Below are 17,828 nucleotides of genomic sequence, written 5' to 3'. Positions count from 1 at the left end.
TTTACAAGACAGTGTGAGACTCATACACTTTTTGGAGATGTCTATGGTCAATGCTGAGAATGTGCTCTCGAACGAGGGGATTTCTCAAGGCCGGAACATTAGTGATGGAGATCTGGACGCAGCGGTATGGGGCACTCAAGAGTGTCCTCCATATAAGGAACAGATACGGAATCTTCAATAGATGAGACGTGAGGTGTACCGAAACCATGTTACAAACAAAGAGTTAGATGTGAACGGCGCCTTTCATATAATGCTTTTCACTCTAGATAAAATGAGGATTGCCCAATGGTCTCTCTTGTTCCCTGGGATCTCTTACTTCTGTATTGACATTCACCTCGAGAAACGAAGTATAACTAATGTTGCGTCCAGGCAAGGAAAATGATGGGCTGTGCATGGGTGTGCTCATTGTCACCCTGCTTGGAGTGTCAATGATGATGAATTTGACTTTTTTCGTGTAATTTTCAGCGAGTATCGTCTGGATGCGCATTAGCAGCATTCGAGGGAGAGTAGACTGGAATGACGAAGACGGTAGTCTGGGAATTATCAGAGGTGTTTGGAGAAGTAGTTCGACTTAATGGAAGGATGATGAATTAAGGAAGGGTATCAATATGTTGGATGATACCACGGCCTTCTACATTTAAATGGGGGTTAGTTCACGAGGCGGATATTTTGTCAGACAGTATGATGAGATAGTAGAAAGAAGATATGAACATACGCAATGATAGTAATGCTTTCTCTCGATCAAGTCTTCAATGTCCTTGAGGTCTTTCGGTCAAATGGATCAACTATCCTTCCCTCCATCAACCTCCGTGTGTTGATTAGCTCCCGAGACAGAAATACTCCCGTTTTCCCTTCCCCAGCTGTAACATGTAGCCCTGCCGTCCTGGACCCTCCACCTGCAATATGTGAATAACCAAGTGGCGAAAGACCAGACGACCACACACAGAGAATGGTATGTCGCACGATAACAAAAGGAGGGATACCCACAGACATCACCACACCCCTAGGTTGACACGGCACGTATCTGGTTCCTGTCCACCACCCCTCTTCTCTCCCTGTCAATCACATCCACATTGGAGCAAAGGATTATAGAAGCTTTCTGGGCAGGCATGCAGCGGATATCGGAGGGTAAGGATTCGCCGTAGAGACAACAATCGGCAACTGATGTGATCCATCTCCACAGCGAACGGGTGGATGGGATCGATTTACCACACTAGGCAGATGCAGCCTTCGTATCGTGTATATCCCGCCCTGCGGCTAGCAAGGAGATAATATTGACCAGTAATAACGATGTTCAACACTTTCTACTTCAGGTAAGTAATCGCAGGTGCAGATATACCAATACCTCCTATGACTATCAATATAGCCTCACCTGTACAGCAAATAAGTCTCCACAATGGAGACCATCCTGAAGCCGTTAAGCTAGATGTAACGTAGTTAGGTAACCACCTCCACCGAAAAAAACATCTTGATCAGCAATGAGAAACTGGAGAGGCTAATACTTGACCCTCCAAGGCATCCACACGGTAGCCTAAACGCGGAATATCCCCGGACTATCTAGTAATCCAGTAGTAAAACGATTATGTGAAGCAGACCATATTCTTCCGATTCCGACTCCGTTGCCGCTCCGGAGTCTTAGTCTAGTGGCGATATTTGTTTGCTATATGGAAGAAAACGTGAAAATGATAAATAATTGGGTGTAATATAGTAGGGGGATTGCGTACTTCGTGTTTGAATCACTGACTCACTGCATGAATGGGTGGATTTGACTTGCCCTCGGGAGAAGTTGGAGCCGACAGGATTCATATCCTGGGCTCGTTAGGGGAATATCGGATCCTCTCTGTGCTTTTGCTGGTTTGGACTGGGGGTGGGGGCATTGTGATGATGGTTGGGGGTATAATCAGGAGTTATGCAGGACTTCTGTCGTTGCTGAAGGATGAGGAGGGGGGCTGTTATCTCTGATCCTGGGTGATTAGATCGTTTGAAGGATGAAGTGGTTGGGGAGGAAGGACTATACGGATGTTGTTGTCTGTGTGTTAGGGTAATGTCTGTACGCAAGCCACCAGAAAGTAGTCAAGAATGTAATTACAAGCAGCAGCAGCAGCGAGAGGAATGAAGCAGGGTCCAACCACATGAAGATCAACAATCGCAATTCCCTTTAACGTAGGCCGCCGGCTTAATCTACCTCATGCGAGACATTCAAACCTTATTCATCTTACTCCTCCGTCCTCTTACTCATGATAAACAATGGAATTATCTAACAATAATCAGCAAGACAGATGAGGACCCTTACGCTACTTCGTACTTTGTTTTTCTTTGTTTTTCTTGGTTCTTCTTACCCTCCGTGTGGGCCAGGCTCCAGCAGAATGTGCAAAGTAAAGGGATCATGCTATACACAAAATAAATCCTAAATTCCTCCGATGATTCTCCCCTCTCGCTATTTTCCACTTCTTCAGCGAATGTCTCACTCCTCCCGGCCCGCTCCTTGCCGGTCACCTTACCGGCTTGGCTTAGCACGCGGCTGATTCTATCCTCGTTGACGTGCCAGCCTCGTCTGCACATAACAGGCTGAGGCATCTATTCCGTAAGTAGTCCCTTAACGAAGCGGATTATACCCCAGGAAAGACAATGGCATGTCAATAGCAGAGCTATTAATCCCCAAGAGGACCTAGTAAAAGTCTCCATTGAACTCTCTACCTAGTATTAATTAGTAACCAGTTTGTAACGAGGATGATGTATGCCTAGCTCCGCGGACCTTGTCAGTATGCTAGTTATTCTTCTCGGCATATAAGCAGCGACTGATAGATAACATCCAGATGCGGGATTTATTTATTCGATGCATGCAGAACGATGATGGGTAATTAATTTGATAAGATGGGTGCAGAAAATTAGGCGAGATAGCGATAAAATGAGAATGCAATGCAATGGCACACTGTGAAATGCTGCAGAAAAGAAAGTTCACCAAGACGGAGAAATTATATCCATCCCCTAGTAGTAGTACTACTACCCACGGTGCAAGTTGGTAGGTAGGCCTAATTACTAGTTGTATGTAACTGGGACTGCATAATCCTCCGTCCGCGTGGATCTCCCTTTTCCACTGCAGAAGAGCTTGGCATCAGCGATCATTGTTTCATCGGCAATGATCGTTCCCGGTTCAGGGAGGGTTCATTGCATTTCAGTTCGGTTGGATCGGTTGGGCTGGGAATCGTCCAACCGTCTTTTCTAACGCGGATATGATCATCATCAATATCGTCAGCACCATCTGGTCAACCACCGGAGGCCCGAAGATTCCGAACCCGAACTAGATAGGTATGGGCGAGTATGGGCGATGCTGGGCAGAGAGTTGATTAGCTAGTTAGGTAGCTGCCTGCAAGCAGACACACACACACGGAGAGATGGAGAGAGAGGGAGAGAGAGCGCGCCGTGACGAGAACTGGATCCTACTACCTATTAGTGCTAGTATCACCCCCACCCCACTTCGCCGAGACCCAGCTGCATAAACAGGAAGTAGTATCTCACCAAGTAGACTACTGAAGTAGTGAAGATAATATAGATTAAGCCAAGGGTAGTCAGTGCCTAAGGGGCAAAACAGGCCCTCCCCTCCCTCCCTCCCCCCCTCCCTCTCTGTCTCCTCTCCTGCCAACCTCTTGGCATCAGCATTCAAAAGAGGGATACATACGTATACACCTGCTCCACTCTTAACTTAGCGATCTTATAGTAATCCGCTACTTACCTAGTAGCCGGACTATGCCCAGACCATCTCCTCTTCACCAAGACCTCTCCCAAGACTTTCCTCTCTGTAACCCAAGAACAACACCCAGCATGCCAACACACCATCAAACAATGGTCATTCAGCGTATAGCCAAGTACTCGGCACAGGAGACGAGTGGCGGGGGAAAAGGTCAGAGTGTTCAATCGGCAAACCCGCAGCCAAGCGCAGCATATTCCCATCTTGGGAGAGAATAACACGGAGGGGGCCGGATTCGCCTTCGCTTTGCTTCGTTTCCTTTCTTGGTCGGGATAAAACACAGAAGGAGGAGGGCAAGTTAGATTGACCTGCAGGACTTGGCGGCGCTTATCGAGATTAGGTTTCATCCTTTTTACCCCTCTTCTGGCTTGGATTGTTGTCTTCTGTTATCCTCTATTTTTTGCGCGGCGGATGCTTTACTTTAGTGGATATGGAATGGGTGTATGCGTATCAGTGGGGGTGGTGGAAATAATCTCCCCAAAGACAACAACCCATCACAAGACTTGTTGCGATGGTGTACATCATCAAGGTGGCACCTTTGCGATGAAAAAGAAAATAATTAATAGAACATAGTGGGATAGCAACCCCCCACTCCTATCCTCATTACCAACAACAAATTAGCTAGTTAGCATGAAAGCAACGACTAGTACTAGAAGGATAGATAGCATAGCACTACTTACTACTACTACTTCGGCGAGACCAATCCACCACCCAGGAGATGTTAACCAACTCGTCCTAGTCCGTCGACACTACTGCATCGCCTGCAGACAAACGATTGGCCCTGAACCTCGGAGGAGATAGCTGCGATCGACACGAGAGGTACAAAAAGACCCCCAAGTAAATCCCACGGGTGGATGCCGGACCCCCGCCGGAGGTTACCATCCGCGGGAAAGCTAGTTAGCTGGTCAGAACTAAGCAGCACTAAGGTACCGTATCCGCTCGCTGAACCTGTCTTTCCTAACCTGCCTGGACCCTGTTCGCCGTCCGGTCGCGATTCCTCCTGCTCCCGCTGGTCGGCCTTGCCTGCCTGACGGCCTTGCATGTTCGTCGTGAGTCGAGGCCTCGGCATCGCCGTGTGTCCGGGTTTTGGCGTCTCAGCCAGCCAAGCCCAGCCTCAAGGTCCAGTCCTCCCTCGTACGTGCGCCCGGCAGCAGCCCCGGTCTTTTCTTTTTTTCTTTTTTTTTTCGGCTTGCTGATTTCATTCTTTTCCCTCTTTGATACGTGCAGGTTGGCACGGGCTTTGTTGTTGCCGTTAGCTAGCTAGTCTCAAAACCCGGTGGCGGCTAAAGACGTGATGGGATCTATCAATGTCGAGATCCCCCACGGAATTGGGTTCCGATTTCGGGGTCAATTCCACGACGAAACGGAAAGAAACAATGAGCATCATAATAATAGTAATAAAGCCTCGCAGAATCCAAATCTAGTCTACCTCTCTAGCGGGCACACAGAACTTATACATCCCACGATGATCGTAGTCTTCATGAGAAGAACAGGGTATTTAGAAACAAGAAAATCATGCCAAAATAATTTCAACCGTGACGATCATAATCGCCCTATCGCCGGGCCCACCGGTCCACCTCAGCCATATGAAGCTCCATTGAGCTTGGCGCACGCCAGAATCATGCGTGTGATGGGAAGCAATAACGTAACACTTACACTGCCAACCTCTTCCAATACCAACAATTGTTGAAGGGTCCGCAGGGCTGGCAGCATGCTACCATCCACCCCCCGCGCCCACGACCGCTGCGTCTGTGCGCGGGCTATCATCCACTCCCCCTCGCTGCGTGCTCGCCACATTTCCTCCGGCGCCGGCAACGGCAGCTGAAGAAGGATCGCGCTATCTAGCGGGTCAATGTTGATCCCGTTGTAACGGCGGGCCCGTCCTGCTAATGTGCGGATTATATTGGCGAAGAAAATGTTACGTCGCAGGGATTCGGCGAATTTCCATCGCCGCCAATCCGTTTCATCTTCATGGGGGGTACGAAGAATGTCCTCGTGGAGTTTGTAGACCCGTTGCGTCATCTAAAGCCCACCCAGGTCAGCTCAGAGCGTAGGGTGGGGCGTAGGGCAATCGGAGTGGGGGTTTACATACCCTCAAGAGAATGTCAACAGGGGTCTCGGGGTGCCCTTGCTCGCCTGTAAGGCTTGGGAGCTTGCTGAGGCCGTTGGTGGCGAAATTGTCTCCGAAAAGGCTCAAGATCTGTTGAACACACACCGCATGAAGCGCTACTACGCAGCCTTCTGCCGCTGCAAGGCGCTCCCCATTGTGCATTGACAGGTCAAATGTATCGCAGGTCTCCAGATAATTAGCATAGGAAGAAATCGAACTCAGAGTGGTGCTAAGTGGCTGGCCCATTGATTGCATCGCATACCCCTGTAGCTCATGATGTAGGAAGGGCGAGTAGAACTGTCTCTGCAGAGCCAACCCAGGGTATTCGCGTAGCAGACTGAACAGCTCTTGGTAGAGGTCACCAACGTCACCTGGGCTATGATGACTTGTTTTGGGCAGGAAGCTTTGGCCGAACCCCGATCCTGTCAGGCTATGGGTGTACGTGCTGAACCGCCAAGTTTCGTTTTCTTCGTCGTTAGACGCCATATCTGGCCAGATATTATCGAAATATCCAGGAGATACCGACGACATATTCAGTCCGCCTCCCGCGGCATAAGAGTCACCCGGGAGAGTAGCCGGGGTGGGAGGGACCATGGTCACTGGAGAGGACCTCATCGTCGGTGGCATATACATAGCGTGCGAACAACTGTCAAGCGACCCGGGAAAGAACTCCTCCAGCCCAAATGCTTCTGACTGTTCATGAAGATCGTCTTGCCAGGGCGGAGAATTCATCAACGAGGCATCTTGCATTGGAAGCATAGTACTCTCATTAACGGCATGAAACGCAAGTTCGGCATTCGTTGGAGTTTCGGGGCTCCACGAGGAGCCCGAGACATCGTGTAGTTCATCCGCAGTAGATGGTGTGTCGAACGGATATGTTGGAAGGGCCCATGTCGTGCCACCAGGTATTATACCAGCACAGATCGGAACAGAGTGTATGGAACCGGCAGACGAAGCAATATTGTCCTGGGGATCATCAAGACTGGGAGTTTGAACAGGAACAGAAGATTGCGGATACACGCAAGGCCGTCGGCTTTGCAGACACCGACTACAGGAGGGCCGGGTCATGGAACACCGCAGCTTCTTTTGCGCACAGGCGTCGCAGGATTTGCGCTTGGACTGGCGTTCCTGGCCAATGTTATTAATACAACGGCGACGGTGCCGGTCCCGCAGATCACCTATTTTCTGGTTAACCACAAGTCTTTGCATAAGTGGCCGTGTCTCTGAGTATGATCAAGGGACTCAGGAGAAATATGTGTCAACATTGGGCGATCATAAGAAAGGGCAGCCTACGTCGACTATATGTCTTGTTGCAGATTCCGCATCGGTATTCCCCTTCCGCAGTGGGTTGCGATGGGGGAGGCGGCAGGTGATGACAGTTGCTCTGGGAATGGCCATGCCGAGTGCCTGGCTTCTTGACTTCTGTCCCGGCGATGCCATCCCTCTTCGGTGAGGCCTCAGACATGGTATGTGTCTGGTCACTCAGCGTAATGGTCATAGCGGGCATAACTTAGTAGCCACACTCAGTTAAAACAGACAGCTGAATTCTTTGTGGAAGCCCCAGAGAAGAAATAAAAAGAAATTAACGAGCCGCGTCCGGGAGGAAGGTCGATGAGATATAAATGTGTCAACGTAGTATGAATATTAGGACCAAAGAAGAGGGAAAGGCACCGAGGGGACGCCGTCGATAAGTACAACCTCCGGGCTACCCATCTCGGATCCGGGGCGATTGTTGAGGGGAAATAACAGGCCAGATTAGTCAAGGCTCGCTCAAGCTACCCTAAAGACCGATCGGGAAGCAAATGGAAGGATTCTGATCCTTTTTTTTTCGTACATCTGACCCGACTCGAGGGGAATGAATATCCCCCGTTCGGCCTGCAGACTGCGGAACCCCCCCGAAACCGTAGCTTGTAGCTTAGTCTGCGTAATATTAGCATGGGGTGTATTTAATAAGATTCACCCGACCTAACGAAGGACACCCTAGTTCCTGCTGAGATAATTGCTCGACGAATGGGGGATGTATGGGCGCCTGCATGGCTTAATCTGAAGTTGCCCTGCATCCCTGGTATTTTTCAGCCCGTGGAGGCTGCTCCACCAACCACGGAGCGCGTGCCTCCCCCTCGGCTCCATAATCCTTCGATAGGATGAATGTCTTGGATTCGATCTCCCGTTTGAAAATCCAGAACGCAACGCCACGCCAGGCGGCGATCGCCCAAGTCCAAGCCATCCGCGTTAGGCAAGATAAATAAAATATAATCAGGCTCTAACCATACATGAGACCGCAATGGTCGCCAGCTAGTCCGGATTGATCATCACATTGCAGCGGAAGTGTTTTTTTCTTTTCTTTTCCTTTTTTTTTTTTTTTTTTTTTTTTTTACTATTCGGATGTAACCGCAGAAAGCCACACGCCCTTTTTTGCAGTAGGCATAATTCCACGGCCACCAACCCTGATTGCCATTCCGCTTATTAACGGGCTTAGCGCTCCCACCCGGATCCCATCTGCTGTCTGTCTGACGGTTGGCATGTCCGCCATCCCGTATACCTCGCCACACTCTAAATTTCTAGGCATCTGCTAGGCCGACCATCGTTTCACACATGTCCTTGGTCAGCCCAGCGTATCAGGAGGCCCCCTCTATGCACAATATTGGCACAGCAGGAGGGTGAGGAGTGTCTAGCACGTTGGCAGCGGAATGGCCCGCATGTTAGCGCTGTCGCAGGATGTCAACGCTAGCCGTAAGAAACGCTTCTCCCCCACCCGCCCACTCAGACATTCTGCAATAATGAATCCAGACTCCACGGTCCATCAATTCCTGAAGGAAACGTGGTTCCTGGGGCCGGTTAATTCACGCGAGTGTCGCTTGTGGACCGGACCTGCTGGAAATAGATTCTGAGTCGACGGTGCGGATATTGCGCGATGCTTCCGTCTAGGTCAGACCCGATTCCAGCGTCATCCACAGATACGAGGTAGATCCTGAACCATTAAATACGAATTAGCCAATTTCCTGATTTGATCACGTATTCTTCCGGGGTCTCTCATGTTATCCGTGGAGTGGCTAGTCAACTGCTATCTTCCCCCCCATCGCAATAGCAGGAACAGCTGCATCGGACTTGGTGCGAATATGTACTAGTTTTCTGGTTGGCGGGCGCTTCTGCAGATATATTGTAGGACCGGGGTCTCGTGGAAGATAAAGGAAAAGGGAGAATTGCCCGCCGATAAGGGAATAGGGATGGGGATGGGGAAATGCAACGCACTCCGCTGAGCCCCGAGACGCATGGGCCAGCATAGGCCACAGGAGGCCGCCAGCCTAACCCGCCAACACCCATCCGTTCTGGGACCCCGGCGGAGTCTCCACGCGTTAAACTACTGTACAACCTCCGTATCTTGGGTTAGCGGCGGCCAACTCCCGATATTCGTACCGGGAGCCTCAGGAGAATATTATCACGAGTCATGTACACCGTCAGCTAGGAGGTTCGGAAACCCGGCAGCGAAAAAATAGGATATGACGCTCATACACGCGACGTCGATCTTCAGACTCGATCTGGTTAGTGGATTGCCAGCTGATTCTGATTCTGGGGGCCAAAGCTAGACTCAAGAGTCGGAGGGTAATACGAGCTTCCGTAGGATAAGCTGACACGCCATGTGGTAGCGGGTCGGGAAAGGAGAGGGAAAACAAGGAATGTTCATGAGTGGAGTGAGATACTGTGTATAGTAGAGCTGGAAATGCTACCACATTAGGAAATTGAAGGTAGCGCTAGAAGAACTGAATGTGGAAGAAGTGGAAGTGCAGGGGATGGGATTGGCTCCGATGGAATGTAAGAGGATGTAGTGATTGTAGTAGTGCGAAGTTGGAAGTTGGAAAGCCCCTCGGAAGTCACTAGGAGGAGGGGTAGTACTTAGTAGTAAGAAGTACACTCAAGTAGTGACTACTCCCTTCAACTCCCTACAAAGAGATCATCTGATCACGCTCATTGGCTGCTGCAAACCAGCCAAACGCCTCAACCTCCTGCAACTTGCTGAAGATGCTGCCACACCTGCAAGCCTTCATTTCGACTTGCATGTGAGGCACCCAGGATGGAAGGAATCGAAGCTCATCGAAACCATTGACTGTAATTTCAGTGGCCGTTGGACTATATTACTCAATCCTCTATTCTAGGTTTAGATCCCTTTGTGATGCCTTCCAGTCCCTATACGTACCACCTCTGTCGATCGTTCCGATTCCGACTTCTCGAACTTTGGCTGATCTTTCACTTGTGTGTTATAGGGCGTCCATGCCACCGACCTCTCAGCCTTATGACTTGATTCCCCATAAGTCAAATCCGAACAACTGCGCAACAAGCTGGGTGCGTTGTCTGTTCACTGTGGGTTTACGAAAAAATGGAAAAAATAATAATAGGATCACCTGAACTGTTTGCGAAACCAAAACTATGCGTGTCGTGCAGTAGCACAGTGGTAGTGCCGCATGCACTTATCCGCCAGCAGATTGTTATCTATCAGTTAAGATGGCGACTTCTGATCTATCGGAGACAATAGTTCCTCCAATCTGCTTCGAACTTGATCCACTAGGCCATCAAGATCAATGACCTATGGTGAATTATCATGAGCCTGTGCTATTACAGCCTTCAGTAGTACAGAATTATATACGCGTCTCGCGTGGCTGCAGGGAGGAGATCTAGAGTCTCTAAGATTAATTTCGACATGAAGAAGAACTGAAAGCAGATGCGGTTGTCTCTTTACCATGAGACGCCACAGAGGTTGATCTCTGCAGGTGTTTGATGCTCGGCTTACCCGAGCGTTGTGAAGGGGAGTGGAGCAGCCATGCCCAGAAGAAGGTTCATGCGACCACAAAGCACTCATCTGCTATCTTTCTGCAACACGGATACTCTGACAGGACAGATAAAACATAGGTGGTTATCAGCTGGATCCTATTAACACATGCACAAGCCATTTCCTGGTTATCACGCCGCTGTAAGTGGCCCCCCAGGGGCATGCCTCAGGAAGACAGCAACACAAAGTCTCTGTAACCGGGACTCGGAGCAATCCTACCGCTTGGTTTACTTGTTCCGGACAAGTGAGGGATAGTGTTGACTGGTTTCTTTCAGTGACGTTTCTGCTAAACTTTTCCTTTGGTCCCTCACCGGCCCGGGAGCCACCCAACAGGCTAACCATACTATATGCTGTCTCTTAAGAATCTGACTTTGAGCGTGACAAAGGGGAGTGGTGTCAGAGGTACATTCCAGCTCTGTTGATCATCGAAGTAAAATGCCCGTCTCCAAGTTTAGGCGCTGCTACTGATACCTTCTGTATACTTCCACAACAGGAGTCTGGGCGCCCGAGTCGTATCTTACCTAAGGAAGATCATATAGTCATACGAATGCACCCTTCCTTTTGCCAGGTTTATAGTTTTCGGTTTTCCTAGGGACCTGACAGGACTGGAACAGCAAAAGTATCCAGGCACTGCTCAGCCATCTGCAAGGATTACCCACTGGGTGGCTACGAAATGAAAAGAACGGAGCGAGACTAACATCCGGCTTACAGATGATCCTTTCATCAAGACAGCCATCCAAATCGAGTTGGCATTGCCTTCTCTGTCAAACTCGTCAACCTTGTTGCAAATTACGGCACCGTGTTTCCCCCTAATCGAGACCCACCGGCTAAAATATGACCACAGCAGCGTTAGCCAGTCATCCCGAGCCAAAAAAGTTGGTGGCGTTTTGGCAAACGTCCCAGGCATGCGCTAAATATATGACCGATTAGGAATGTGTTATTCAGCCCTCGGCGTGTTGCTTGTGAAATCATTATAGGTCTGGGTTCCATCGCGAGGCGGCTTTTGACGGCGGGAATATCGATATTGCCGCTAGATTCTCTCCTCGGGTCACTACGAATCAGAAGACTCCTGTGCTCAAGATATGGGTCTTATCGCCTTGAATGCAAGTCTAGCCATGTTGCTGGATCGCGACCGTCAGGAAAGGCATGGCTTCCTGTTTGACGGCCTGGAGATCGCCATTCGGAAGAACCCCGGTGAATTTCGCAACGTCAAGCATGTACAACGCTAACCCGCGCAGAAGACTCTTGGCATTCTGCTGGCCTGTGCTACCTCGCTACATATGTCTTCTTTCCCAAGCTGGTATACTGCTCATCTGGCTCAAACGTATTGTCCTGCCACACGAGCAGAGGTTGAGAACAAATACCACTCTGACACTTAAGGTTGAACGTGTGGAAGACCCTGCATCGAGCAGGGTTCAGCCAGAGGACCTTGGAACTCGGAACCTCAGACTTGGGCAATTCATTTCCTCTCATCTGCGGGGATCCCTGCAAAACACTACGTGCCACCCTGGATATTGCTTATCGGGGACTGCCGCGGAAATTCGTTCATGACCCCGCTGCAAGGCCCTCTACTCTGCACATTTACGAATGGCCCGGAGTAGACCGTAAGGGAATACGTCAATATTTTTGTGACCTTGATGTTCGGGGCAAGGGAAGTAAATTCATAGAGAAAATGCTTCGATCGGAACAAAGGAGAATGGAATAGTCGAACAACAGAAACTCCGGATCCGAACATGGTCTAGATTGAAGCCATCATTGTCACCAGGCTATGTGCCAACTTAGACGAGCCAAGCCGGTTAATGAGATGCAGATGCGCCTGCCAAGGGGACGCCTCTTCCGCGTGATTTTGAGACGAAGCATAATTTCCTCTATGGATTGGATAAAAGTTTCGTGTAACCACAACCCCAGCCGTGCATTGACGGCCAGGAAGAGCAACCATCACCCGAGACAAGATCTCAGATACATGGCCACTCATCTCTTGCCAAAGCCGATGTAGTACTCGGCTATGTTTGCCTGTTCTATCAGACAAGAACATCTCAGGTCACAGAGGCTCCCATCCCCAGATATTGCCCTTGGCTCCAAGCCTTGGGGGGTAGCCTTGATCTTGGCGTCATAGCCTGTGATGAGTTTGCATCCGAGTACAACACACCAAGATGGACGGAAAGAAGAGGCAGGTACGGAGCGATGCGAGCCTACAGGCCCCCCTTTCAAGAGCGTTCGATGGTTTTGCTGTAGGTTTGTGCGGCGTTGTCATATTGAAGAGGAACCTCGCACTGCTCCCCTCCTGCAAGAAAATGTCGGTACCGTCGAATATACTAGTTACGTGAGTCACAAACACCTGCCAAATGCTATATGGGTCAGCTAACCCAGCATGGGTCTGCCATTGTCAAGTTTATGACCGAGACCATGGGACACCATGGTCGATATATACACCATGAGTGCCACACCACACCCCATTCTACTTCTCGGCGCTGCCTCCTGTGTACCGCTTGCATGTACACACGGTCTGGTCATAAGTCTCAAGGTCTCTATTGATCTATATTTTTCCTTTATAAGCCGGCGCCACTGCGCAGGCCCTGTCCGCGTCTTCACGATTGCCGCAACTCTCGTACGCTCATGAGCGCATCAGGCGTCGTCACAAATAGCCTGCTATTGAAGAGATTGGATGCGCGAGGTAATCCAAGGTCCTGTAGCCAGCTCTGTCCGATGCATTCTTTCTCCTGATACAAGTGGTTTGATTCAAACGCTCAATGTGTATCACGTCGCTTTTGTTCGCTCCGGCATTGCCCCGCTAGAATATTAACATCATTACAGCTTGTGTTCTCTGTGGGGCTTGAGATCGGAGCTGAACGTAGTCCGTCGGGTGGGGTGTCGTTGTACATTCTCATTCAGGCACATCACACGTCTCAATATGTCTCGGATGGCTCCTAGGATCGCTGAATGGCGACAGTGCCAAAGCTTCCCGGCCAAATGTCACAACTGCACGTTGAATTGGCAAGGCAGACGTGGAAGCCAGATGCTTTCACCGGATGCACGTGGGTTGTTACGAAAGGGTAGGCATAATCTTCTTCAGCAAAGACGACAAGAACTCAAGCCGCAGGCATGCCTGAACAAACAAATCCAGTCCCTCCAATTTCCGATGTTCTTCTATTATCCCCATAATGTCGCTATTCACGGTCATCAACTGACGGGCCGATCCTGCAGGGGTGGCTGTTTGTCATAATCTGGGCCTGATGCTCGACAGCAACAACGGTTAGCCCAGTGCATACCGCGCTGACTACTTTCCTAACGAAGGCACGGTCTGCGGCAGCCTAGCATGATGGGATTTGTCACGGTCAGGCCAGTTCCATTGCGGTCAACGCAGACCGGATCTGTGCGGGCTTGTAGATTCAGATTCGACTTCGGTGATAACAATCAGCACGATGCTGCGGTCGCTATCAGTCTTGTGCTGTCACCAAACCCGTCGGTAAATAATGAGACTCTCACTCTGCGCTTGGACAAATTGGCGTGGAATTCATCGCATTGACAATGTTCTTGTGCTCGGCACCACTGTAGCGGTGCGGAGAATGAAAAGGTATCCGTGCAGGTTCGGCTGTAATCGGTGATAAGCATGGGCCGAGGATCCAAGCTGCCATGCCACGGCCGTTGGCGAGCTTCTCGGGCGCAGGAGAGCTTAATTATTGGCTTGAAGGCAGCTGCCAAATGCAGCACTGCGGGTCGGTGGGTTGCCTGCTGGGGGCTGTTTATCAGCTAGCCTCGCAGCCATTGGTCTCTCTGGCCATTTCCCAACGACACGCAACACTAAAATCCGAGTACCCCCGGCCAGGCCAGTGCACGCTGATTCCTCAATATTCTCCGATCTGCAGGTCTGGCGTTCCATGAATGGTCTACCGAAGGGCCGTTGAATAACAATGCCTTTATCGCAGGCGGGGGTCCCAGTCACACCATGCTGGCCATGTGTCCAGTACTCGAGTCAGTGCCAATTGCCGGCTCCGGGTGATGTGCCGTCCTGGCCTTCCAGACAAAACGATAAACCCTATTTCAGCATCGCGGCTGGGTTCACCCCAGCTAAGGTTATATATCGGTCAGCATGCGTCTTCCTGGTCCCTGCATCCTTGCATCCTCGCGTCCCCCCGGGTCCTTTCTTTTTGTCCATCTAGCATGATTTTTGAACCCGCAGCCAGGGCCCCGGTGCCCTGCACCGATGTGATCTCCTATGTCTTTTCTGAACCGCCCTACAATCATAATGAACCGGTAATATTCCGATGGGGGATACATTCTCCTCTTCTCGAATCTCTTTTCTTCTCGTCTACAGAACACCTCTAACTGGTACAGATCTACGTCGATGTCCACAATCCCTCTCGCTCCATTTCCTACAACCAAGCCCGGACTATTGTTCGCCAACTGGTCTCGGGGCTGCGCGCCTGGGGCGTGCAAGAGGGCGACTGTGTCGCCATTCACTCCTTCAATGATGTACGCTTGTTTTCAATATCTCCAATTCCACTGCCAGTTGGTTACTCACAAATGATAGATCTATTATACCATGCTAGTCCTTGCGATCGTTGGCGCAGGGGGTATCTTTACGGGCTCAAATCCAGCCTACACGACCTTTGAATTAGGCCATCATTTCCGCTCCTCAGCGACGAGCTTCATCATCACAGAGCCGGAGCATCTGGATGCGATAACTGCGGCAGCGAAAGCAACATCAATCCCAACACATCGGATCCGGGTATTCGATATTTTGGGACAGTCAATACCGGATGGAGCGGTGTCCTGGACGGAGCTGCTCGAACATGGTGAACAAGACTGGGTAAGGTTTGACAACGAGGAGATGTCTAGGACAACGACGGCAGCCAGACTGTTCAGTAGCGGGACTACAGGGCTTCCCAAAGCAGCAGATATCACGCATATGAATCTTGTCGCCCAACACGAGTTTGTGTTTGAGTTTAATCCGCGACCATGGCGAGTATGTACCTCACTTTAAAATTGTTTCTGTTGACCCTATCGATGAATGAATGACTGTCTGGCTGACAAGTGACTTATAAAGGTAAGCAGAGTCATCGCTGTTCCCCTTTTTCACGCCGCTGCTGCTCCCAGCAGCCATTTCGGCAGCCTGAAAGCTGGCCATATCAACTACGTCATGCGGCGTTTCGATCTACCCCTCTTCTTGCAGACGGTTGAAAAATACCAAGTCACCGAGATGGCTGTCGTTCCGCCCATTGCCATTGCCATCATCATGCATCCGATGTCTTACGAACGGGGCTATCTGCGCTCAATCCGGGCGAGCAATTTGGGCGCGGCACCCATGGATAAAGACGCCCAGAAACGGTTCCAAATGTTGCTTGGGCCAGGGGCCAATTGTACGCAGGTTTGGGGTATGACAGAGACATGCTGTATTGCGACAATGTTCCGGTGGGATGAAGGGGATGAGACAGGGTCGGTCGGGAGGCTTGTGCCGAACATGGAGGCTAAGTATGTTCTTCCTTCGTTTCCTCGGCTCGAGGCTAACATAATGATATAGATTAGTAGACGACAACGGAACAGATATTTCCGAGTATGGAGTGCGAGGCGAGCTGTGTGTCCGCGGTCCTGCCGTCACCCCTGGGTACTTCAACAACCCAGCTGCCAATGCGGAATCCTTCGATGAGCAGGGCTGGTTCCACACGGGGGACATCGCGTATTGCGATGGTGCTACCCAGAAATGGTATATAGTAGATCGCAAAAAGGAGCTGATCAAGGTCCGAGGATTTCAAGTTGCTCCACCGGAACTGGAAGCCGTGCTTTTGGCGCATCCGCTCATCGTGGATGCTGCCGTGATTGGGTTGCGGGATGTGGTCCCGGGGACGGAGTTGCCGCGAGCGTATGTAGTCCGCCGGCCCGAGACCGATGAGAGCAGCTTGACAGAGGATATGGTAAAGAGCTGGTTATTGGAGAGGTTGGCGGGATATAAAGCGCTCACAGGGGGTGTCAAGTTTGTACCGAGCATCCCTAAGACGGCAAGTGGCAAGATTCTCAAGCGAGTGTTGCGGGAAGAGAGTCGCAGGGAAGTCAAGGAGAGTGGATGGAGACCGAGGTTGTAGTTATAAGTGTTGAATGTTTGATCTTCTTGTATCTAGTACCGGCAGTCAGTACATACTCAATCTCCCGATTCTGCCATGCTCAATAGTCCCTGGACCCTGTTCGCCTCTTTTAGCGGTCGTCGGTCTTCTCCGAAGCTTCGCGCGTGATATGCGACCTCAATTGTCTTGATCTGCAAGTCATGTCTGGAATAGCCAGATCCCGCATTTCACCTGACTTCAAGTTTGGTCGCTGCGTGTGGACGGTAGCAAATGGTTGATTGGTTGGTTGGCTCGGAGCGAGTTTCCCCTGTTACCCCGACTGTTAACGTGAACCTCGCTCAGCCTGCCATCCCCTCAGCCTCATGACATCGAAAGTGCCAATCAGCAGCATCAGACTTAGTTAGACGTGAAGCTCTCAAATCTTCGTTTTCGTGGCCATTTCTGGAGTAACTAACCTCTTTCAGATTTCATACCTTTGGGGGAGATTCGGATCGTCCGTGAGCCAACTCAACAGCCCCCCTGTTCCATCAGCCTCAACACTCCTGGGATCGGCGCCATCAGAAGTAAACGCTGTAAGGCTAGCCCTGAATAGCCCCCAGCACACTTCTCTTTCTGGCTAGATGAGGTGCGATCATGGTAGATTAGCCACGTCTGCCATCGGCAAATCCGCGAGGTGATGTATCAATTATTTGCCGTCAGACAGTCGGACATAACCGATGGCGCTTTATCCGAAGGACATGCGAATGCAAAAGCCCCGTATCATGGCAGTATTTATTGAAAGTGTTTCGGCGGATGTGATATATCAGAAAATCCTTTTCAAATACCGAGAGTGTTATATCGCTATCCGCAATTCCGCAGAAGCGAGATCCGTCTTCACGCGTGTCTGACGATCAAAGGGTCTCGACCATAGATTCTATTAGGAGGTTCTCGGCTTTATTCATGTTATGCAGTCAGCGCAAAGTTGATTCATTTTCGGCTGAGTCCAATCAGTCATCCATTGTCATTTACACAGGGACTCGAGTCAAACAAATAGAAGCCACTGCAGCCACTTCAGTACCGCTATGTGATACCTCATAACCACGCTAT

General features: G+C 50.3%; 2 protein-coding genes across 2 annotated transcripts; one reads left to right on the top strand and one right to left on the bottom strand.

Annotated features, from left to right (window-relative positions):
* Positions 1-5,786: 5,786 nt before the first annotated feature.
* Positions 5,787-7,365, bottom strand: AKAW2_41197S (Zn(II)2Cys6 transcription factor domain-containing protein; the record flags this gene model as incomplete). Its single annotated transcript, XM_041689609.1, has 2 exons — positions 5,787-7,036; positions 7,152-7,365. 2 exons carry the CDS (start codon positions 7,363-7,365, stop codon positions 5,787-5,789), a joined length of 1,464 nt encoding a protein of 487 aa, XP_041543277.1.
* A 7,317-nt stretch (positions 7,366-14,682) lies between these two features.
* AKAW2_41196A (acyl--CoA ligase) lies at positions 14,683-16,763 on the top strand (the record flags this gene model as incomplete). The annotated part of the gene is made up of 5 exons (XM_041689608.1): positions 14,683-14,937; positions 15,019-15,156; positions 15,215-15,649; positions 15,731-16,155; positions 16,205-16,763. The coding sequence occupies 5 exons, from the start codon at positions 14,683-14,685 to the stop codon at positions 16,761-16,763; spliced, it is 1,812 nt and encodes a 603-aa protein (XP_041543276.1).
* Between the last annotated feature and the right edge of the window lie 1,065 nt (positions 16,764-17,828).

Source organism: Aspergillus luchuensis, chromosome 4 (assembly GCF_016861625.1).
Source record: "Aspergillus luchuensis IFO 4308 DNA, chromosome 4, nearly complete sequence".
NCBI lineage: Eukaryota > Fungi > Ascomycota > Eurotiomycetes > Eurotiales > Aspergillaceae > Aspergillus > Aspergillus luchuensis.
The sequence above is the reverse complement of the archived record's forward strand: the minus strand, read 5'-3'. Positions and strand labels throughout refer to the sequence as shown.